This window comes from Hippopotamus amphibius, chromosome 13 (assembly GCF_030028045.1).
Source record: "Hippopotamus amphibius kiboko isolate mHipAmp2 chromosome 13, mHipAmp2.hap2, whole genome shotgun sequence".
NCBI lineage: Eukaryota > Metazoa > Chordata > Mammalia > Artiodactyla > Hippopotamidae > Hippopotamus > Hippopotamus amphibius.
This window is the reverse complement of record NC_080198.1, coordinates 14,865,150-14,889,631: the sequence shown is the minus strand read 5'-3', so window position 1 is coordinate 14,889,631 and position 24,482 is coordinate 14,865,150. Positions and strand designations below refer to the sequence as shown.

The 24,482-nt window shown below is 38.3% G+C and overlaps 1 protein-coding gene and 1 long non-coding RNA gene across 15 annotated transcripts in view; one reads left to right on the top strand and one right to left on the bottom strand.

The window, feature by feature from the left end:
• Positions 1-24,482, top strand: part of CHL1 (cell adhesion molecule L1 like) — a 214,671-nt gene that overhangs the window by 177,226 nt on the left and 12,963 nt on the right. For all 14 annotated transcript variants that reach the window (XR_009048833.1, XR_009048832.1, XM_057706444.1 and 11 more), the window contains 12 exons: positions 1,443-1,583; positions 1,911-2,022; positions 3,424-3,590; positions 6,150-6,315; positions 11,196-11,320; positions 14,711-14,812; positions 15,025-15,222; positions 16,712-16,782; positions 21,331-21,553; positions 22,570-22,685; positions 22,809-23,013; positions 23,242-23,364. Coding sequence is in view for 12 of the 14 variants with exons in the window: in XM_057706444.1 (XP_057562427.1) it covers positions 1,443-1,583; positions 1,911-2,022; positions 3,424-3,590; positions 6,150-6,315; positions 11,196-11,320; positions 14,711-14,812; positions 15,025-15,222; positions 16,712-16,782; positions 21,331-21,553; positions 22,570-22,685; positions 22,809-23,013; positions 23,242-23,364 (1,749 nt within the window). In the remaining 2 variants the exon portion in view is untranslated. The remainder of the gene's footprint in view (positions 1-1,442; positions 1,584-1,910; positions 2,023-3,423; positions 3,591-6,149; positions 6,316-11,195; positions 11,321-14,710; positions 14,813-15,024; positions 15,223-16,711; positions 16,783-21,330; positions 21,554-22,569; positions 22,686-22,808; positions 23,014-23,241; positions 23,365-24,482) is intronic.
• LOC130835143 (uncharacterized) lies at positions 20,851-23,319 on the bottom strand. Its single transcript, XR_009048837.1, has 3 exons — positions 23,203-23,319; positions 22,500-22,670; positions 20,851-20,966 (listed from the first exon to the last, which is right to left on the bottom strand). It is a non-coding gene; the product is annotated as an uncharacterized LOC130835143 (long non-coding RNA).

The following is a 24,482-nucleotide window of genomic DNA, read 5'->3' as shown; positions in this document are numbered from 1 at the left end:
CCTTGTAATTCCTTGGGGCCCACTTGGATAATCCAGGACCGTCGTCCAGTCTCAAGGTCCTTGACCTTAATCACATCTGCAAATTCCCTTTTGCCACATAAGGTAAAATGTTCAAAAGTTGTAGATATTAGACTGTAGCCATCTTTCAGGGACTATTTTTCTGCCAGGGATAAAATGTTACCCAACAAAACTGTTTTTCAGTCATTCCAAGAAATATTTACTGACCACTTCTTCTGTGACAGCTGCTTTTCAGGCTCTAGGGACATAATGCACAACACATAGACAAGGTCTTGCCCCTGTAGAGCTCACAGTAAAGTGTAAAAATACATTCATTTCTCAACCCAAGAGGGAAAAATGATGTATAAGAAAATCTTCTATTTATTATGTACTATTCAATGTTTCTATGACCTGAAACTTAGTATAGTCAGTATTTTGTATAATGGAGACACCATAAGAAGAATTAAATTAGATATATTGGTAATCTTATAATGTTGTTTAAGTGAAAAATTTAACATTTGTGCCCTCATTCCACATTCCTAGCTAGTATGTTTTTCTTCCACTGTTTGTTTGTAGCATCAGAGCAGGACATGGCATTTCGCACATGGCCAAATGCTGTGGGACGTGGTATTTACTGAAATACAGTCCCCTGACCTGCTCAGTGGCCATACTGGTGCTGATGTGGCAGGTTCGGAGCAGAATTAATAAGACATGTGCTGTATCCAGCAGAGTTCTTTGGCCCTTAATAACCATGCCATAAACATTAGCTTTTCCCATTTCCAAAAGTTATTTCCAGAATCATACGTGGATAAGCAGTGGTGTGGGATTTATTGCCAAAAAAAGTTGAAAACCTGGCCTCTGTTCTCAAGAAGAGTTTAGTCTTCCTGGGAAAATGCAGTATATGAGCTGTTTATCTGAAGTGGCTAAGTAGCAAAGCAAGGCAATTGAAATGAATGGCGAAGATTGGAAAATTGCAGCAGGGCAGAGGATTGAAACAGAGGAACAACACGTCAAGGGGGAAAATAGCAGCCAATGTTGGTGGATTGGGGGATCCAACCGTGTTGATCATGTGGTTTATGCTGGGCCCTATCAGGACCTCAATTTACAAGAGTAAGTGAGATTCAGTTCACAGTGGGACTCGAATGCTAAACAGAAAATCTGGAATCTTACTTATGGGTGTGGGTATGGAGAGTCAGAGAGCTAGAGATCAACACATATTTTGGCAATAAATACTCAGTTAAAGGAAGATTGAAATCGCAGAAGGGTCTGGAAAGAGAAATCCATGGTTGATGTTAAGAAATTCTGAAGAATTGGCTTCAATGAACTATTATTCACCCTAAACGGGTCTTAAAATATAAATACTGTGTGACACGTTTAATGAATGGTGTATAAATATTTTAGGTTCTATTTTTTTTATCAGACTGACTTTCTTGAATTTCTTGTAGGAAATCCATTTTCTGGTGATGTCATCTCCCCCAGGGAAATCAGTTTTACCAACGTGCAACCAAATCACACTGCTGTGTACCAGTGCGAAGCCTCGAATGTCCATGGCACTATCCTTGCCAACGCCAACATCGATGTTGTAGGTAAGCATACCTGGGAACAGACTATTTGTCTGCTCTTGTCCACAGGAGAATGTTCAAGGTCATACTCACAAGTAGATTGAATTCTCGGCACATAAAATGGAAAAATCCGAGTACGTGTCACCTTACATTTGAGCATTAGACCTCATACTAAAGTTATGCATCCAAAAATGTATTGCATCAGGATACTTTCTAATTCAAGAATACATACTGTGATATTGAGCTGTTTTCCCTTCTTATTAATGTGACTAGGGTATAGGAAAAGTTTAATTTGCTTGTATTATTTCTCATATGAACGTTTAAAACTGCATTTATATTACTTTTAAATAGATGTTCGTCCATTGATACAAACTGCAGATGAAGAAGATTATGCTACAGTGGTTGGGTACAGTGCTTTCTTACACTGTGAGTTCTTTGCTTCACCCGAGGCAATAGTGTCCTGGTAAGCTGTTACACGGTTTTCTTAAGAAAATGTCAGTTGTAGATGTTGCCTTGTTTCTTCATCCATCATTTGACAGGCTGCATTGGGTCAAGCTACTACGTGTAGCCAGTGCCTCTGAGAAATAAGGTAGCAAATTTACTTACCTACCTCTCCTGGAACTATTGACTAGATCTGTAGGATTCTCTCACGTGAGGAAATACGGAGAGCTCTTCGTGCTCACAAAGGAAAGCAAAAAATTGAAGTGATTACTAAGCCAATTTTATAGGTAGTTTAGGTCTCCAGTATGGATATAGCTAAAGTCATACATTACTGTTGTTATTGTTTTGGATGTTATCCGAATAATTATTAAGTCTGCATTTCATTCCAAATGCCTATGTTTAAAACTTTTTCGACATGTATTTTGAATTTAATTTCAATATATTGGTTGGTATAGTAACTCCAAACACTGTTACATGGATCTACCATATTTGTTCCTTCACTAGGAAGACTTGGTTCAACTGGTCTTAAATAATTTTTCCCAGTGCTCTGCAGGGTTGAGGTTAAAGTGAGGTGAGCAAGGCAAGGTCATGCAAGTGCAGGGTCAGATTCTGTCATTATCTAAAGTTTGGATATTTTGTTCATTGTCGATTTTTTGCATTATTTTTGATTTTTAAAAATACTGTATTAAAATCTTTATCTTGATTACTAAGGATTTTTTTTTTTTTTTTTTGGCAACCCTTAAATTTTGTCTCTGAGGCAATGCCTCACTTGCCTTAACGTGGTCCCAGCCCCGTAAAATCTCGTGTGAAGAGCAGCCAGAGTTTGTCCTTTAGATATTGTCTCCCCTGCAGCCTCTTCCTGTGAAACATATAGGGTGAGTCAAGCCGTGGCAGCAAGTGCTTGGGGAATGGATGAAGGTAGGAGAAAATGACTCTGGGTTAATAAGGGTGAATGGAATCCCTGTCCACAGGACAGGAAGGACTTCCCGGCCTGTAATCTTTTTGAATGACCAGTGTTCGCTCAGGACAGCAGGAGGTTCTGAAGGTTCATTATCTCTTTCAATTACTAGCTTTCCCATTTAGTACCCTCAAGCAGTGATTAACTAAAGAGTTCACCATCAATATGGCAGAAATTGTTTATTAAACTGTGAGGACAGATGCAAAGCGGTACTGAGAGCTATTATAAATACAGCAGAAGCATAGAGCTCAGCCCCAGATTTCCTCCAGTCACAGTCTTGTTTGGGCAGGTAAGATATACACCTATCACCTATTTTGGAAAAATTGTAAACTCAAATGGAAAATTTCATAAGGTCTGCTAAGCTCCTGAAGGAGGGATAAGACTGAATGACATCAGTAGCCACTTTGAAAAAGAGGATATGATTCTACCACACTGCAAATTGATTTGTACTTCCTATATCCATAGGCAGAAGGTGGAAGAAGCAAAACCTCTTGAAGGCAGACGGTATCATATCCATGAGAATGGCACACTGCAGATCAACGAGACCACGGAAGAAGATGCTGGCTCCTACTCTTGTTGGGTAGAAAATGCTAAAGGAAAAACAGCCGTCACAGCCAATCTGGATATTAGAAGTAATTTTATTTTCTTTTTACTTCACATGAATTGTCACATGGCTTCAGTTTTTCATTTTCCCAAAGGAAACAATATGATGTAAACTCGGGCACCCATTAAATTTCTTTAGCCTGCTTCAGAACTCCTAGATCGTGTTTCATCTAAAAGACCATCACAAGAATTATAGGATATGTCAGTGATGTGTCCATGGCTTTATACAATTATAAGAGTGAGTTAGGTGTTCTTGGTGATGGATGACCAGCAATTTTTAAAAATCCCCTATTTTGGTGTATTTCTGTAACTATATTTCAGTAACCAACTCAATGTAATGTCACTAGTATTGAACTCTTTGAACTAAAAATTTCAAAAATAAACTCGTAAAGGATCAGTATTGTAAAGACTAGGGCATGACAGAACGAGGAGAGTTTTTGTCCTTCTTTTGAATCATAAATAGCGTTATATTTAATCTCTTGTCCAAGCAGCCTGTTTTGTTTTTAATTGCTCCCAATAGTTAAGTACGTGCCAAGATATGTCAGTGTCCCAAAGGGGAGCATCTCAGCACCTAGATGCAGGCTGACTGGACCCCAGACCCTCAGGCATCAGCCATATTTTGATTTTAAAATTGCTCATAGAACCCTTTTCAGGAAAACACAAAGAACAGAAATGTCCTACAGTGAATGGAGGGAGGGTTTGCATTTCCTGTGGCAGGTCACTTTCATGGCCTGCTACTACCTCTGCTTAGATGACAGGCTACATATGTGTTTAATCATCTGTTTTCACTGGTACCTTAACATTTCTCTCTACAGACATGCACGCCCTCCTGTCTTTTATTCTTTCCTTCCCTCTTTGCTGTCTTATATTCTTTTATTCTTTTATCATATTTTTTTCTGTACCCTAAGTTATCCAACATGCCAACCCCATAGACGATATTTTTAAGGCACATTAGTATTCTATGATGTCTACTTACATCGGATGTCTCTCTGCGTTTTCAAGTGGTATATGCAATTTTTAAAATACTCTTATAACATCGATGAAGATGATTTTCTTTATATTTTATAAAACCAACCTAAATCAAAGATAAGCTGCTCCACCAGGTGAAAGATAATGAGTGTGAAGTCTAGAATCCAAATGAACCTTCGCCTTCCTGTTGCCCAACACAGTACTTGGTCCAAAGTGGACCTCAAAATGGCTTGTGGCCAGAGAGAAGGATAAGGTCATAAACGTTTGGTCTTCTCTAATGTCCACTGTATATGCAAAGGGTGTACAGGAACTGTATCCATGAGAATTAAGGGCATAATTTTTACATATGAAAAAGGAATGTCAAGAATGGAGGTGAATAAGAGGCTATGCAGTAGAGTGATTGAAAGCATAAGCTTTGGTCTTTTCCAGTCTTGAGTTCAAATCACAGCTCAGTCCCTTACCAGTTAGAAAATATTAGTTATCCTTCTTAAATTCATTTTAGTCTTAAGTTATCTTCTCTATAAGGTAGAGATATTAATATTCATAGCATTGTTATAATTATAAAATGTCACAATGAATGTGAACTTCTTCACAGAGTCTAGTTAAATGAAATGAGTGCTTATTAAATGGTATCAATTATTATTCAACGGATTTCTGTCTTTAAATTTAGAATTAGAAGTAGGATGCTTAGTAATTCACTTGCGATTAACTCAGTATGATCTTTTCTTCAAATTTCATGCTTGGGCTGTCAAAATACCAATTTACTACCGCTTGCGATTTTTAATCCATTTCTTGAGTAACATATAGATAGCAAATATTAGAACATGATTGTGGAGCTGGTGGTCAGCTCATAAGATCTGACTCCCAAGAGGCTTCCCAACTGCCACATTGGGGTAAAGTGTATCTGCCTTTAATATGGTCCTTAAGAGTAAGGATAATATGTTTTGAAACAATGAGAAAGAAACAGACATTTTTCAAGACACCCATGGTACCAATGTTTGAACTTTATATTGTTGAGATTACTCATTTACTTTCAAAATATGACTCACATATAACTCATTCAACAAACACATATTGAGTACCTACTGTAGACATGCACCCTTCTGGGTTCCGGGGATACCTCAATGTAACAAAACCAGCAAAGCCTCCAGCTTCACGGGGCTCATGTTCACCTTCCACACCTTCATGTTGTTAGTTCCTCTATGCATGGGCTTCGCTATTTAACCTCAGATTTGAGTTAATCAGACACATGTTAATAGAAAATTAATTGGATTTCCTCTTTTCTTTCTGGTATTTTGACCACAGGTCCAGAAGCACTAGAAGGAGGATTTATATTCAATATCTAGAGGCATTTGCCTGCTCACAGCCTTCTTACTCCCTGTGCCTAGGAAGCAGTGAGGGAAATTGCTGTTACTACAATACTTCTACCCAGGTGCCCCGGCCTGGATGGAGTGAAAACAGTCATGATATGTGATGTCAGGAAGTGGCAGTGTGACAAACAGTGCATGAGGATTTGACTGTCAATGTTGACGGTTTTGGTTGATTAAATTGCAGGCACTTGATAGAAAAGTAAGCTGTGTTCTGTAGCTCTAACTAGTATCTTTGTTTTGTAAAAACAGATGCTACAAAACTTAGAGTGTCTCCTAAGAATCCTCGTGTCCCCAGATCACATACACTCGAATTACATTGTGAGAGCAAATGTGATTCACATTTGAAACACAGTTTGAAGTTGTCCTGGAGTAAAGATGGAGAAGCCTTTGAAATTAATGGCACAGAGGATGGCAGGTAGGTAAACTATTACAGTATCTCATAATATTTGCTTGGGACCAAATCTTGCATTGGAAAGAAAGATAGTTGTAAAAGTATTCACCCTGAATTAAAATATAAAACCTGATTATTACATTTCGGTCTTTAAGGCAGTGTTTGAAAGGTCATACAAGGTACTCATTTGCATTGTCTTTCACACGTTTGTCTTCTCATCTTTGCTACTGACTTTTCATATAATGTGTACCATCCTGTAAGTGCAGGCAACAGAAACCGCTCCTGTTATTTGAGGAATACTTACTGCATGGGCTTGGGTGCTCACAAAACCGTAGGAAAGACTGGAGGAGACAGGTCTAAGGGTGCTGCTTACTAAGCTTTTGGGTTCTCAGTGATGTGGCAGTGCAGCTGCAATTCACATGTCTGGAAACTGCTGGGGTATTCACTGCCCCTCAACTCACTGGTGCTCCTGCTGAGTCCAGCACTGACATTTCTTACATCTGCCAGAGTCGCTGTCTGCTCCTAAGGCCCCCGAAGAGATGGAGCCCATTTCCCTTCTACCTCCCGGTCTCACAGGAGTCTATCTCATAGGCAGAACCTAAATCATATCTTAGATCCTTCCCATTAGTAAGTATTGACAAGTATATTTTTGAGCCTTCCAGCTTCTTTGTAGAGAATGTATAAAAATATAGAAGCGAGATTGTAGAATAAAGTGTGCATAGATGCTGACTAGTGCTAAACATTATTAAGTATAGCAAAGAAAGAGAAAATATTTACTGAATGCATATGCTGTCTTTTGAAAGCAGAGGACAGCTCCCCTTCCTCTTGCGTTGTTGCTGAGTCAGGGGTTAAAAATTGACCGTCCTGGATCCAAATTTCACCTGCCGTCTTATTTTATTATTCATCATTCTGAAAAACGAAGTCTGAAGATTTTTAGGTAGGACTTGCACTCCTTAGGCGAGATGGCAGCAGTGTCATCATTAAATGCATGGGCTCTAGAGCCCAGGTGCCTGGGTTTGAATCCCAACTTTGTCCCTTATTGGGTCCGTGACCTTAGACAAGCTAACTTTTCTCTGCCTTAGTTTTATATTCTGTAACATAGTGTTGTTAAAAAAAAATTTTTTTAAGGTAACTTCATCATAGGGTTTTTGTGAGTTAACACTAAGCACTTAGAATATACTCAGTCCAATTTAGCTGTGATGACTCATTCTACTCATTTCTCCAGTAGTCTTGTCTCATTTCTGTTACCTATTTGGTCTCTTTTGGTATTTGTGGGTGTGGGTGCCACCTCTATACAAAGGCATTGATTGGCCTCAGCCTGGGTACTTAATTCATTCCACCTCATCCCTCCTGTGTATGGAACCTCTGTGGAAGGGCAGCATACGCATCGCAACCAGTTGTCAGTGACACAGAAAGAGAATACTTGTTGATACCTGACAGGCTACATGTTGCAACAGAGATGCTCAGCCTATGGTCAGGTGTCAGTTGATTTGTCACCTGCTCAGATCTCCCCAAATTCTCCCTCTTTGTCACTACTGTCTAGTTTTCTGGGGTCTTCCACATAACCTCTGGGTTATAGCCAAGAAGGGAATCAGACTCCTGCCTTGTTGGTAATGTGACTTGCATATTAGGCCCTGAATCCAGATACTCCAACCAGCCTCCGTGTGTGGCTCTGTTTTATAGCTTCTGCAGGATGCCAGGCTGACGCTCAGATGAACCTCTGGCTATCTGAGTGAGCTAAGTAATGCAAACATTCTTCTAGTTTTCTCTAAATAGGGGGTGGGGGGGAGGGACAGTAACCTTAACACTGAAGGAATATTTGGGATGGGAAGGACTGGGAGTGATTATTGCTGGCTGGTCTTGACTGGAGCCAGGAGCAGGCATGGAATTGAGTAGCACGGAGTTGAGATCACAGGTGTCTGCTAAATTTCTGTAGAACCATCAGTAAGCTCGCATTTCTCACCTTCTGCGGGGACACCTTCTCCTTAACGCTAGGCTGGGAACCAGAAGCTTTTACCCAGAAAGTGATTAAATTTCTGATTCAAAGGTACATAGAGAAAAATGAGAAGTAAAAATACCTTCTTCTCTTCCCTCCTGTCCCCTCTTGTGTGTAGGGGTCTGATGAGTGCTGGAAACTGCCACCTTGGCCCATTATACCTGCTGGGTGCCTCATGTTATGTTAGTGTCTCGCCTACATGCTTTCCCTCTGTTAGCCTCACAGTAAACCTATTAGGAAGGCTGAGATGACCTCAAGAATTTTCTGTGGATTTCTAACCTGCAGGTGGCTCTAGACAAAACAATATTATTATGAAAAATGAAGTGGAGTATGGATATGATATCAATCCACTTGTAAAATTTAGACTGTGCTTAACACATTAATGGGGACTGTTCATGACCACAGAGTGAAGGACCCAGTCCTGCAGGAGAGATGGCAGTGGCCAGGGCGAGGGGGACGTAGATATGTCCACGTGTCCGTGAATAGGAGGATGAGAGGGAAAACGTGTCAAGAGCATAAGTGGGAGGGCTTTATCTTGGCATCAGGGAAGGGCTTCTTTTTCCCCTCAGAAACGGCAGCAAATGAATGGAGTAGAACCCAGGAGTCGGGGAAAAGGATGCAGAGGTTATAAGGCATTAGATTAGTCAGAGATTATAGGAATAGAAGGGTCTCTTCCTAAGAAAAGAGGAACTAAGGTAATTCGTTCAAGCAGAAAGGCAGGAGGAATGGGAGTTGGGGGCATTAAGAAATGTGATTAGTTACAAGCCAACAATGAATTGAATCAATTTGATTAATATTATTAGCAACAGTTTTTTGAGCCCATAGTTTTAAGCCAGGCTCTATACACTAATCACTTTATGTGTTTTCCCTCACTGACTTCCCCTGAAGAGAAAGAAGATATTGTTATCCCTGTTTCTTAGATAAGGTGAATTAGGTTCCAAGTTGTGTTCAAGATTATACAAGTCATAGTTGGTGGAACGGAGCCTCAAACACAGGCCTCCAAAGAAAGAATCGTTTTATAATATTGCCTTGAGTGAAATGTGGCTTTAACAAGACGGAATGGAACAAGAAAACAAGGGAGGTTAATGTGGTCTGGGGACTAGGAAGGTGGATATTTCAGATGAAGGCTGTGAGAGGTTGGAGGGTGATAGCAAGTTTCTCAGGGGAGGTAATTAAGCAGGTAAAACAGGGGAAAGACTGGGAGGAACAGAGATGAAGATGAAGCCAGAGAACAGGTTCTATGTAGAGTAGAAACCATTTTTTAAATACACAATGTGCTTAACCAGGATTTCTTCAAGCAGAATACAGCTGACCTGTGATGGAAGCATGATGTAAGAGAGAAATAAAGGGTTACGGTCTTAGGCACTGAGAATTTGGAGCTGTTTGTTACTTCCACATAGCAGAGTGTAATCCTTGCTAATACAAATAGTTGTCAGATTTTGATGTGAGTCCAAATTACTACCATGTCAAATGTAGTGGCCTTTGCCCTCTTCCCAAAAGTTCTGATTTGGAAACTGGACTGAGGCCAACACAAGGAATTTTTAATAACCTTCCTGGGTATATCATTCCTACCAAATTTCAAGCACCAGTGGGTCATTCTACCTTGATTAAAGTGAGGTACATTTATGAGTTTTAAAAACCCATGCGTTATAGAAAAGTTGCCCTTTCATTCTGGCCTGAAGCAGCACCACACCAGGGTACCAATCTTGGCAAGAAGATTGTAGACTAGAGTTCAGCTCCCCTAGGCCCTCGTGGATGTGCAGGGCACAAATAGCCCACCTGAAGAGGGTATTAAATTGTATTTCTTCATCTGAGAAGGTAAATTTTGCAAAATTGTCAGTGTATGTAATATCCTGATGTTTGTACAAAATGGACACATAACTAACATGAACTGAGAAACTAATTTGTGTCAAAACTTTATCATCAGAATTATAGTGAGATTCTTGACTAGCAATAGCAGGTAGTATCAATTGGCAAATCATTCAGTTATTGGTGGAGGGGTAAGGGACCAACTTTGTCTATAATCAAAGGGCAGAACCATGTTTGACTTTACTACAGCTTTAATTAGTTTTCTATAACTCAAACTTTTCAGCAGTTTATATGAGTTTTATGTTTAAAAAAAATTAATTATGTAAGATTTTCTCTCCCTCCCCACGAGGACATTGTTTATTTCAACTAAATCGCATACTGCTGTGAATATATCTCAAGTTTAATGGAACTTTATTTAAGAAAAAAAACTTGAATAATTATGTTAACAATACATAGGCATAGGGTAAAAGGTATAATAAAAAGCCAGCACCAAATGGGTTGCGAAAAGAAGTACTAGTCTGCCATCTACTGTTCAAAGAAGTCAGAGTTTACTTTTTATTAGATCTTCAAGTGCATTCTACGTGGGAGGTAGAAGGAGGGAGAAAAGAGAAAGTTGTCAAAAATAGAGATTACCAGACTTCATCTCAGATATTCTGGTTCTGTAGAACTGGGGAGTGATTCAGGAATCTGCCTTTGTAAGAAGCACCCAAGTTGATCCTACATAGGTGGTTCCCTAAACATACCTTAAGAATTACTCAAATGTATCTTTGCTGTTGTGAGGTATGGTACACTCTTCAGTCACACCAGGCAAGACGGTTCCATCACTGACCCATGAATCACAGACGGTTGGATTTGGTAAGTTAAAAACCAACCAACCAACCTGATCACCTTCATGGCTTGTAGACATTTGTGTGTGCTTCAATAATACTTTCCAGTTTTCAACTATGGCATTCTCTTAATAAAATTTGCATTATGTGACAAGTTTTTTTTATTCTTCTTTGAATTGTTTTCTATGGGAAATATTTATCGCCGAAAGGATGATGTTTCTATTGTTTCTGTTGGTTTCATCCTCATCATAGACTCACTTTTTTCCTGGTAGGATAATTATTGATGGAGCTAATTTGACGATATCTAATGTCACCGTAGAGGACCAAGGTATATACTCGTGTTCAGCTCACACTGCTCTGGACAGCATTGCTGATATGACTCAAGTAACTGTCCTTGGTAAGTGCACTAACTAATAAAGAAATCTTTGTTCATTTCTTTTCTATTACTGATTAAATTCCACTGTTCTTGGGCAATTAAACCAATGGTTATTTAAGCCCGTGCACCGTTATTGTTAGTTTGAAATTTTCAATTAAATAGTAACCCTACTTTCTAATGCTTTTGTCTTCTAAGGAAGTTAATTAATGCTTAATTTCTTTTTTTCTTGGCTAATGTTGCCAGAAGCAGTGGGAGGTAGGTGATGCGATCAGCAGAGAGAAAACTGCAGCATGATTGAGTTCCCAGGACCCTTGAGCTATGCTTTCCTAGTGCACAGAGAAATGTGGCTGAGGAATGGAGATGGGCTAGGATGGAGGGCTCAGGGTAGGGGCCCAGTGGTGATAAAAACAGTGGTCCTGCTCTAAACCAGAGGCCTAAACAAAGCTCAGCTCCCAGGGTCCCAGGGAGGGGAGGGAGGATCTTCAAGGGTTCTTCTGCAAAAAAAGGCCTCTGATTTTTTTTTTTTTTAAATAATAATGCTAATTTGAAAACAATGTGCACACCTCACTGGTGTAATCAATGCAATTACTCCTGTAGTCACCCATGTTTATAACTCTTAGACCATCTGTTGTGTAGCTCTCCTAGTTTCCCTTCCAGACTCACTGTCCACCAGCTCTCTGAATCTGGAAACCTGACCGGTGTGGACATCAACAAACCACTTACCCTCAAGCTTTCCTTTGGTTCAGCCAATGGGGAGCCCCTGGCAGTAGAGGCAGTTGGGGGGGGGGGTGTTTTTTCTGGATACTCCCTCCCTGCCGGCTGGCTGTGTCCCTCTGCCAAAGTCATTGATTCTCTCAGAGGGGCTTTGTCCACATAGCTCTCTCTGATGGGATTCTGGTAACTGCCCTGTCCCACCCCTTCCCTTGATATCTTGCTCATATCTTTTGAAAGAGTCTTTATTAAAATCACTTTGAATTACCCTAATGTGGGTGAACTGTTTAGTCTCTGCTGGGACCCTGACTGATAAAGACATCTTTCCAGTTTTCTCTCATAATTCTGTTTCAGTGGGCACCATTTAGTTTTCTTTTAGTTTGCTGATAGTCCTTAAAAGAGGTTTGATTTGGCCTAAACACCTTTACCATACTAGATTAACGCCTATTATTAACAGGCATTTTTATCTTTAGCGCTTTGGTTGCTGGGATTCACAGCTAGGTTGCCTACCATGGGTACAGACTGAGAGGAAAAAATTCAGTCTCTTTTGAGGTAGGCTGGTGAAAAAGGAATAAATAGGCTGGATCTCTACTAGTGAAGCAAATGGCCACTATTCAAGTGAAGCAAATGTTGGATTTTTTTTAAAAAAAATGTAGTTCCCAGGTGGTAGGTGGCATGGACTTGATTCAAAAGAATTAAACCTTTAGGTGATGTGTTTCAGCTACCTCGGGGGATTACAAGCAGAAAGATTCAATCCTTAGTAATCATTCTAGTAGTAATTCACCAGAAAAAATGGTTGAGCCTCAAGTAAACTGGAGTTTATCCCAGGCATGACAGTTTTAAGTATAAATGGCAGGATCCATGGCCTTTGCCCCTGAGTATTTTGAGCAATGGCAAGGAGACTGGGGTCCCTACCACTTGGTACGTGCCATCTAAATTTTCTTGTGAAATTTAATGCATCAGTCTTGTAACGAGGCTGCCATCTTCTAGCACTGAAATTTTGATAATTTTAAATAAATAGAGGCTATGATTATATGTACTGTTTATTTATGAAGTAATCACCAAGTGTTTTTAGAATGAAAATAGAATAGTGAAAAATATTCTGTGAGATAGGCTGCATTTTCTTAACCACTTCCTGGAGTTTACATTCTAAGTTTTCAAGCTAGCCTCTGTTTTGAAGAAGCATATCCCTGTAATTGACAGTAACAAATCCATGTATAATTTCTAAAAGACTCTTTTTCCTGGAAAACCATTTTTTAAAGCATATGCTTGACCCATTTCAATCAGAGGTTACTTTCAAAAGCCTTGCCAAAAACATCCTTTAAGAGCATCATTCTTTTAGGTCTCAATTGCAGTCCATCAAATGTAGTTCCATGTGATTCTCAGAAAGAGCAGATTTTAATGTCAGACACAGGAGGCTGCATTGGCTGTTTCAGGAAACTTCAGAAATCATCAGGCCTATTGAGGAAATAAATTATTATTTAAGGCTCTACAGTGTGGACACAGTCACTGACCACATGTTAAAAATAAACATGTGCTCTTCTGAATTGAAAACAATGTTTTTTGGTCAGTATACATTTCCAACAATTGTCAGATACTCAGCAGGAGCAATGGATGTTGCTTCTCATTTGGAGAAGAAAGTGCCCATCAGAAGGCCCTTCATTGTCTCCTCTGAGAAAAGATGTCCTTGAATACATGAGAGAATTGAAACCAAATTTTAGAAGTCAGGATCATTATGGATGAGATTTTTTTTTAACTGGTCCTTTTATTTTTAAAGTACCAGAAATTTCCTTGTATTTTAACACTCTTAAAATTTGTCATTGCCTACTCAATTTGCTAGGCTCTGTCACAACACTGCTCAGTGCCCAATCTTCCTCTTCCAGTATAAACACCCTTCCTACTCTTCTTTAGAACTCCGGGCCAACAGAGTATAAAAGTTGCTATCATATACTGATAATTCATTGTTACAAATTAAAATAAAAATCCAAAGCATGTAGAAAAGAAAGCCTGAGTTCATGTTCTCTTATTTTCCTGTAGTCATAGGACCGAAGTTTATTGCTCTAATATAATTTATATGCGTGATTGAAGTGGGGAGTTCAACTCAAGGATGGAAGATGCCTTGAAGTGGTGATATATTTTTCACTTAATTATTTAGTCACAAAACATTTACGTGCACGGCACTGGGTGGTGCTAAAATTAATAAAATATGGTTCCTACTCAAGAAGATCTTTTTAGTCACATACAGGAGATGCACCAGGCATATAAATAAATACATGAGCTGCAAGATAGTGATCCACTTGATACGTTCATGCTTCTCAAAATCCACTGTTCATAATATCTTCCAGGACACTTGTTTAGAAATGCAGACTCCTGGGCCCAGCTCCTTCAGTAAGCCAGAGGGATAGGTCCCAGAAATCTTCATCGTTAATAACTACCCCTGAAAAATTCCGATGCTCAAGGATGTGGCCCCTTGAGACCTGGAATCAGAGTCGAGGGAGGTGATACTTATAGTAGAGAATAGATGTGAAGGAAGCTGCGTTTGAAATAGAACCAGAAGGGCCGGTGAGATGTGGACAGTTCGGAGTGGAGACAGGGGCCCCGAGGGGAGGGGGCTTGCAGTGTCTGCCTGAGTGAGGAAGTGGGATCGACAAAGGCAATGATCTGCCTTCTCCTCACCTTATATTTTTCATTATTAATCAGATGTTCCGGATCCACCAGAAAACCTTCACTTGTCTGAAAGACAGAACAGAAGTGTTCGGCTGACATGGGAGGCTGGAGATGACCACAACAGCAATATTAGCGGTAGGGAAGACTTGGGGTAACTGTGGCCTCCAGAATTACAGTTAATATTAAAGCCATTGGTACCACCATAGGTGGATTATCCTTAAAACATCCTTTAAAATGTTTAATATTGTATATAAATCTTAGAAATGTTTAATATTGTATATAAATCTTAGTATAACTTAAATTTCTCAGTCCCTTCTAATATGTCTTTCTGATGTTCCTATTACCAGAGTATATTGTAGAATTTGAAGGAAACAAAGAGGAACCTGGAAGGTGGGAAGAACTGACTAGAGTCCAAGGAAAGGAAACAACAGTCATGTTATCTTTGGCTCCGTATGTGAGATACCAGTTCAGGGTCATAGCTGAGAATGAAGTAGGGAGAAGCCAGCCTAGCCGGCCTTCAGACCATCATGAAACACCCCCAGCAGGTATGTAAGTCCACACCTCAAGTTTCTAACACGTTTTAGTTTGTTGCATCTTTGGACATCTGGGAGGAAAAAAAAAGGACTGATAACACGATGTAGGATTTTAGATATCTCCTAGTAGAGAGCTTGAAAAGTTCTGTAACCTAACAACATGCAAAATACTCAAAGTACAGCAGGATATTACAGGGAGGTATATGAACAAGCATTACTCTGAGTAATTTCTGATAACTAAGTATTGTGTTAAACTCAGGTACCATAAAGTAAGTTCTAAACTGAAGTTCAATATCTAGGCAGAAAGTCAACTTTCTCTTTATTCTTCTCCTCATTTCAACTTTCTGAAATCAAACATTTGACATATTCTAGGCAGCTGGTTAAATTTTCAGTGTATCTAATGTGATTAATTGTATGCATGCAGTGTATTTTTTGCATCTCAGTAGCCAAATAGGTATCTAATATATATCTGAATTCCCAAGATGCTTTTTAAAAAAGTCTCAAGAATGAGCATGCTGCAGTGTACACAGAATTCAAAATAATAATATTGTAAGCATAAGACTTATATAATGTTATAAACCAACAAAACAAAAGAATGACCATGCTGAAATTTGTGTTACTGGATTGGGATTGGTTATCAATGTGGTCATAGCCTGCTATTTTTTTTTCTCTCTGGCTAAGATAAATATGCTAGCATATAATTCCCTTTTTGGATTGAGAAAAAGCAAGGAGAGATAATAAACGAATCAGATACTTGTATGATTTTAGTATAAGTTCACCTTGGCACTAAACTCCGTACGTAGCCGTTTTTTTATAAAATGGATCCATCTGAATGTATTTCATGGGCACATGACCTGCTGTTTCTTATCCGATGCCCCTAAAACGTGGCTATTGATATTAATACACAATCTTTAATTTTATTCACTTAGAGGCAAATACAACAAAATTTCTAACAATAACTCTAATGGAAAAAGTAAAGCAGATTTAAAACTAAAAATGTACATTTAAATCGTGGGTTTAGATTTTAAAAAGCGGGTTTAAAACGTACAGAGTAGGTTTAAAATGAAGACAGGTAAAGAATACCTTCTGCTCTCCATTGGATGATAATTATATCACTCCATGAACACGGTTTTACTCCTTTAAATGAAATATATATTTAAAAGCTGCCTTATGTGAGGTGATAGATGTGTTAACCAACATTATTATGGTGATCGTTTCACAATATATACATATAAATATATATATGTGATACATGTACATTCTAAAATCATTATGTTGTGCACCTTAAACTTACACAATGTTATATGTCAATTACATCTCAATGAAACTTGAGGGGGGAAGGGGGAACTGCCATACGTCTTTTTACAAACTGGGCCAGACAGAAATAAATATAATCAAAGTTATTTAAAAATCTGTTTTTCGTGGGAGGAGGGATGATATGATGATTTATCTATGGACCATGCAATGGGGAAAAGTAATGTTAATACTTGCAACTTTTCAGCTCCAGACAAGAATCCACAAAACATAAGGGTGCAAGCTTCTCAACCCAAGGAAATGATTATCAAATGGGAGGTAAGGATTCTTTATGTGTTATTTATTACCTTTGTATTCTTTTTACTTTTTTTAAGTCCGCATGCTAAGTATAATGATAGAACAATATCTTTTCAGAACAAAGGGAAAAGATTTGTATATTTTATACATATATTTTATTTGCATATTTTAAAGATCATCGTGATTAGGATGCTGTGAAATCAAGTTGAATAGTGGTAGATAATTTAAGAAAGGTTACACAGACTGATTTCATGATGATCCATCCCCCAAAGTTTATAATTTCTCATATTTTTATACTAATATTCTAAATCCTCTCCCATTCAAAAAACCTGAAAATCTTTCACTAAATTTTGGTACCTGGGCTAATAAAGATTATACATAGCAAAAGGATGACTCCCAAGAAGAGTCGCTGCTTACTAAGCACTATCAGGCATATTGTGTACTCATTTCAGGTTCTGAGAACAGAGAGCATCATTAATACTGTGTTCTAGACACAGAAACTGAGATCCAGGCTGATGGATAGACTGGCCCATCACCACACAGCTAGAAATCAACAGAGCTAGGATTTCAACATGAATATCTTTGGACTTCAAATTCTATTTTTTCTTTATATATCTCTGTTAAAAGTTACTAATATAAACTTTCCTCTTTGAATTTGACATAAAATTTTATACCTGCTCAGACGACTTCAAATTTTTTGAATGTCATTTCTAAATTTCTTCTGTAATAGTGGAAAACTTTTTTCCACCTCTGTTATTTTAACATGTATTTTAACTCACTTAAAAGTAGATTACCATTCAATGATTCTAATAATAGGTTTCTGACATGGAATTCATTGAATTTTACAAACATTTTTGAATGTATGCTGGAATAAATTATTTCCACACCTCATTCCAGATGTGATTTTTGGAAGAATTTTAGAATGTAGAAAGTCTGATTTTTTTCTTCATCATGTATTGGTCTTATGTGATAACACTGCCCATACCTGCAAAATTCAAGAATATTATTATTTTCTTTAATGTGTGGGCCATAAGTAGCTGCTCCCACATTGTCCTGATGATTATTTTAGAATTTGAAGCTATGTTAGTATCGTATTCTTTTAGAGTATCTATCTTATGTTCGAGTTCCATAGAAATTTCCGTAAGATAGATGATGTAACTGATTGACTAGATGACAATGATACTGTATAATTATCAGGTCAGTTCATCAGAGAAGCACACCATTTGGCACTAACATGAGCTCTGTAATCCTCACCACGCCTCTGGGAGAGCTACAGCAGCTCCATGGTATCAGCATTGCATTCTGTACAGAGAAACTGGGACTATCAGTTGAGAGATCCTAACCAGATGCCATGCCCTGAGTCAGTAGTGAAAAGAGGGCAGGAATCTGCAGTCCTTCTTACTGATCATCTTATTCATAAATCACCTTTTTTTCCCTACAAAGATATACAAGAGTGATTACTAATGCTGGCTTCTTGGAAGAATGGGATTACACCAGGAAGGTTTACAATTTGTCTCTGAAGAGTAAATGACATGTAATTTAGTAATTGATTGACCAGAGGAAGGAAGCAGTCAGAGAGATTTGGAACTACATAGACAATTACGTTCGTAATATATTGCATTGTGTTTCATATCGTTCTGAAATGTGAGAGATCTAATAATTACATGTACAGCCAGTGAAGTTTAAGTGTTTACTCAGCAGTTGTTGTTTGCATGGATTATCCTGTGAAAAGGAGTTGAATGCCAGATATTTCCCCAAGTTGACAAGCACACACTGTGAATATATTATCAGATCACATCCAAAGACTGACTTAGAAAATAATTCCTGTCTAAGAGATAATGATGAGAAAGAAGCAATTTGCTTAAAAAAAAAAGTTGATCTTTCACAAAAGGATTAAATAGGATCAGACTAGTTGTCCCTACTTTTTGGTTTCTGTTTTATTTATAGCATTAAATATGAATAAAAGTAATACAGTATGAGGTCCTTGGTTTATATATGACAGTAAAAAAAAATTTTTTTTGTTCTCCTGGAATGTATAATCTAGTTGCAGGGACAGGCAATAGGCAAATACGTGAGAAATAAAATAATACCATTTTGAAACAATAACATACAGACTTTTATATGTAGCTTATTAATGAATGCATTTACTTATTGAATGGGTGAACCTTATGTTACAGTCAGAAGTGAATTTCATGAGTTTACTTAGCTCGCATTCTTTTATATATGACTTATATTATAAATTTGTCACATTAAATATTAAGGACACAAATTTTTTTAATATATTAAATTTCAACTTAATGATAGAACTAGTCTTTTTAGTTAGCATTATAGTCTAAGATTCACTTTTCATGTATTAGGTAGGTCATGACTCACCCATATGTTTTAAGTGTTAAAAAAAAAAATGATGATATCCTATCCCTCAAAACAGAGAAAAAGAGCCCACTGCAACCTGGTTGGTTAAATAATTATATCATGATGAGTTTTGCTTGACTTTGCCCTTTATTCTTAAGTGCAGATATAGTTATGTTAAATTTGAACTTCAGTAAAAGAGCAAATGTCTAATCTCAAAGACTGCAGAAAACGAACAAAAAAACCCCCAAAACCCAATTCACTACTGTTTGGAAAATAGGAACTTTGTGAATTACCTGATTATGTGATCACAGCCAAGTTGTTTAACTCCTAAAGGACCTAGGATATATTATTTCTACTGCAAGTATAATAAGAAAATCCACTAGCTTTAAAATGAATTTAGGCAGTATGGAAAATCTGTCCAGTTTATAGATCAGTCATTACAACCTTGCTTTGTTCATAGATCTCTTTGAAAATATGATAGAAGTCTGGTTTTGTGTTAGAACATTACACATAGAGTTTTCCTAACCGTTTCATGGCTTTTCAGATCCTTTGAAGGGTACCCACGGACCCCATCTAGAGATGCCTAGACATCAAGTTAAGAACCTCTTTTATAGAGATTCCCTCCTTCCGAGCAGCTTCATGAGGAGAGGGAAGGCTGGTGATCTTTCCCCACCACCCACATCCCTGGTTTCCTCTTGCTCCCCTAGTCTGCTATCTTTGTTTGGAGGCTATTTGAGAATTTGCTCAGGCTTTGTTGTCCACTGTCTGAAAGCCAAATAGAAAGTACTCCTGCAGTTTCTTTGGGAGTCTAGGCCCCAAGGAGGCTGGCAATTTAAATAAGATTTTTCTTAAAATTGTCGCCTATGGTGGCTCAGTTTGTTTTAAAATTTTCCAGAGAGCTTTATCAAATGTAACTATTTTTCTTGAAGCAAAACGTGTAAATTGAATAATAGTATTTGTACACGTTTATTTTCAGTTGGGGCTGAAGGAAATTGTAGTATGGGACTAAAAGCTTGTGGTCTGATTTATCGGGGCAATGCTAAAGCCGCTGGTGAATTTATATAAGAGTAGAAAAGATCTTGGGGCAAAACTTTGAAAGCAAAATATAAGCAATGACTGTGAAAAGTTTTTGTTTTGATATTTTTTCCTCCTAGCTAATTGAAGTATTCACCCTGGAATAAGCATAGGCTTGAAATTATTTTGCTGATAGAGTGCTATATTTTCAATTTAATTCCATCCAATCCCTCTAATAAGTCTTTTAGGAAAGTAGACTGAGTCAAGAAGTACTGCACAATCTGTAAGAACACTATATGTGATATTATTGAATCACTTGCACATACAGACGCAACTACTACTTATATAAGTGACCTTCACAATTCTACGACTAAAATCACATTGTTATGTATTCTGTGTAACTGATTCATTTAAACGCACATTCCCATTTTTGTGATATTAGTTTAAATCACATTAATGTTTTTTGAATGAAGGTACTGTTTGATTAAAAACTAGAGTGGAAATAACCAATTTCCTATATGAGAAATTCCTCCACTACATATTTCCATACAGCAAAATAAAGTGGAGGGTGGGGAGCACTTTCTCTTAAAAGAGATAGAAACGGAATGGGCAAGGAGCTGGGGAATTATTTTGTTATAAAGAGGAGCTACGTCTTCTGGGTACCAGTGCATAAAAATACACAATATCCAAAAAATACTTACTTGTTCTCTCTCCTCTTGGAAGGAAGATAGAGATGGATGGATGGAGTCAGGTGGAAAGAGTTCTGACTGAGAAGCCGTGGAAAATCCCCATTTACACTTATGGAATTCATGGCTATGTCCTTTTTATTTCTGCCAGTTCTTTGGGAGTGAGGAAAAGAAGTAGAATACAGAAGAAAGTGTAAACAAAAGCTAAAACCCTCTGTGGAATTCCGTAGTAAATTCTCTCACATATGAACAGATAGACTTAACCACAAGGGCATAATCCAGGCATCTAAATTGTGGGATTCTTTTTACTTAGGGAGGTGAGGGAGTAACTTTCAAGCTTAAGCTTACAGAATGACAAAATTGTGCACAAGAATTTCCAAGCCATAGAGAGGAATTGAAGAGCTCCCAAGAAATGATCCCTTTATTGCAATGTTTCTTATGCCACTTAGGGTGGCGTCTCTGTCTCTGACTCAGCATATCTGTGGTCACGCGGGATGAGTCTGGCCTTCTGTTTTAGCCTTTGAAACCCATGGAGCAGAATGGACCCGGACTGGAGTACAGAGTGACCTGGAAACCGCAGGGAGCCCCGGTGGAGTGGGAGGAAGAAACGGTCACAAACCACACCCTGCGGGTGATGACACCTGCTGTCTACGCTCCGTATGATGTCCAGGTCCAAGCCATCAATCACCTGGGCTCTGGCCCTGAGCCTCAGGCAGTGGTTCTCTATTCTGGAGAAGACTGTAAGTGGTGCACTTGAAACCTCAAGCACTTCAAGAGTAGTTTCTCTCAAGTATGTTACACTTCTGTTGATGATCTGATGAACATTTTTGAGCAACTACTGCATGCAAAGAGCATGTACTAGCCATAGGAAATAAAAAGACAACACGGTTTCTACTCTACGGTTGACTGCAGGAGAGGTGGTCAGTATAGAGTGGTAAGGAAGAACGTTGAAAGGTTAAATTTTATTCAGTTTCCCAAAAAAGCTATTTCTGTAATGTAAATCAAAGACCTGGAATCATCAGTTGCACACAGTTAAAAAGCAAAACTGTCATAGGATTTCCAATCGCATGTGTCCTTACTTCTCAAGGACCCCCTCACAGCCACCTGCTGCGACACCCTGGCCTCAGGGCTGGAGCCTTCCTAATGAAGATGAGGTGCAGACCCACATTTGCGTATAGAATCACACACACACACACACAAAGAGTTTTGAGATATGATATTATTAAATACTTATATGATAATAACAGCTGCAAATAAATTATTGGAAAAAGGAAAGACGCTGCATTCCAAATCACTACATGGTAGGAGTTCTTCTCATTGTTTTTGCAGTATCCAAAGTAATATTTTGATCCAAGAATAGGAGAAGGTAGAGAATGTGAAATGCCTAGCTCCTTATTCAGCTGCTCCCTAAATTCTCACTATACAAGACTTCTCACTGTGAACTATTAGTCTTGGTTTCCGCGGGTTTGGTTTACTCCTTTGTAGTTCGCTCCCCTGTAGAACAGGGATAATAATACCAATTGATAGGGTTGTTCTAAGGATTAATGCGAGCCAATCCAGTACAGGCCCTTAGAACAGTGTCTGACACATAGAATACGCTCCTCTCTAATGAGAAACTCTCTTGCTTCCATTTGGAATTGATTTGAGAAAAGCGTTTTCCTCAGATTAAAAAACATGGAAGATCACCTTTTGAAAAGGATCCGAATGATGGTGTTAGGAGATTATTGGAAGCTAATCCTTCTTGTGTGCTTAACAGATCCTGATACAGCTCCCGTGATCCATGGAGTGGATGTTATAAACAGCACATTAGTGAAAGTTTCCTGGTCAGCAATTCCAAAGGAAAGAGTCCATGGACATCTGAAAGGATATCAGGTTTATATCATAGGTTTTCTTCTCTTTCTTGAATTAATATACCTCCTGTAAATAAGAACTGATTTACAGGAAAGAGTCTCCTACCACAGCTGATATGTTAAAGGGTTCCTATTTTCATTGCAGGTAAACTGGTGGAAAACAAAAAGTCTATTGGATGGAAGAACACATCCCAAAGAAGTAAACATTCTGAGATTTTCAGGACAAAGAAACTATGGAATGGTTCCTTCCCTAGATGCCTTTAGTGAATTTCACTTAACAGTTTTAGCCTATAATTCCAAAGGAGCTGGTCCAGAGAGTGAGCCTTATATATTTCAAACACCAGAAGGAGGTGAGAGAATAACAATGTAGAATATATTAAATATCCCATTTATAAATAGAGAACAATTTAAAATAACAAATTAAGTATCTCAGTAGCCAACACATTCCTTTCCTTATTCGTCGTTAATTTGTATGTACATCACGTGAGTTAGTTTCTCAATTTAATAAAAAACTGTAATGTTTTTAAAAAGAAACTTACCGATTTATAAGTGTCTATTGTTGGTCTTGTGTTTTCCAGTACCTGAACAGCCAACTTTTCTCAAGGTCATCAAAGTTGATAAAGACACTGCCACTTTATCCTGGGGGCTACCTGAGAAATTGAATGGAAACTTAACTGGCTATCTATTACAGTACCAGATAAGTAAGTACATATTTGAATTGGATTCACCTATTAATGTTTCATTTTTTTGGTTGAGTATTTGGTTTACCATGCTGAGAATCTAATTCATGGTTCGTAGGCTAGCATACTCCCTTATAGCACAGGGGTTTGTAAACGGTCTTGCAGACCAAATGCAGCCTGCTTGCCTGTTGTTGTCATTGTTTTTTAAGAACTTTTATTGTGATACAATTGACATACAATAAACTGCATATATTTAAAGTGTACAATTTGATATTTCTTTTCTTACTAGTAATGTATATATGGCAATCCCAGTCTCCCAGTTCATCCCCGCCCCCCCACCGCCGCTTTCCCCACTTGGTGTCCATATATATGTTCTCTACATCTGTGTCTCTATTTCTGCCTTGCAAACTGGTTGATTTGTACCATTCTTCTATATTCTGCATATGCGTTAATATACGATATTTGGTTTTCTCTTTCTGACTCACTTCACTCTGTATGACAGTCTCTAGGCCCATCCATGTCTCTACAAATGTCCCAGTTTCGTTCCTTTTTATGGCTGAGTAATTAATATTCCATTGTATATATGTGCCACATCTTCTTTATCCATTCATCTGTTGATAGACATTTAGGTTGCTTCCATGTCTTGGCTATTGTAAATAGTGCTGCAGTGAACATTGGGGTGCATGTGTCTTTTTGAGTTACGGTGTTCTCAGGGTTTATGCCCAGGAGTGGGATTGCTGGATCATATGGTAACGCTATTTTTAGGTTTTCAAGGAGCCTCCATACTGTTCTCCATAGTGGCTGTGTCAATTTACATTCCCACCAACAGTGTAGGAGGGTTCCCTTTTCTCCACACCCTCTCCAGCATTTATTGTTTGTAGATTTTCTGATGATGCCCATTCTAACCGGTGTGAGGTGATACCTCATTATAGTTTTGATTTGCATTTCTCTAATAATTAGTGATGTTGAGCAGCTTTTCATGTGCCTCTTGGCCATCTGTATGTCTTCTTTGGAGAAATGCCTATTTAGGTCTTCTGCCCATTTTTTGATTGGGTTGTTTGTTGGTTTGACATTGAGCTGCATGAAACTGTTTCTATATTGTGGAGATTAATCCCTTGACTGTTGATTCGTTTGCAAAT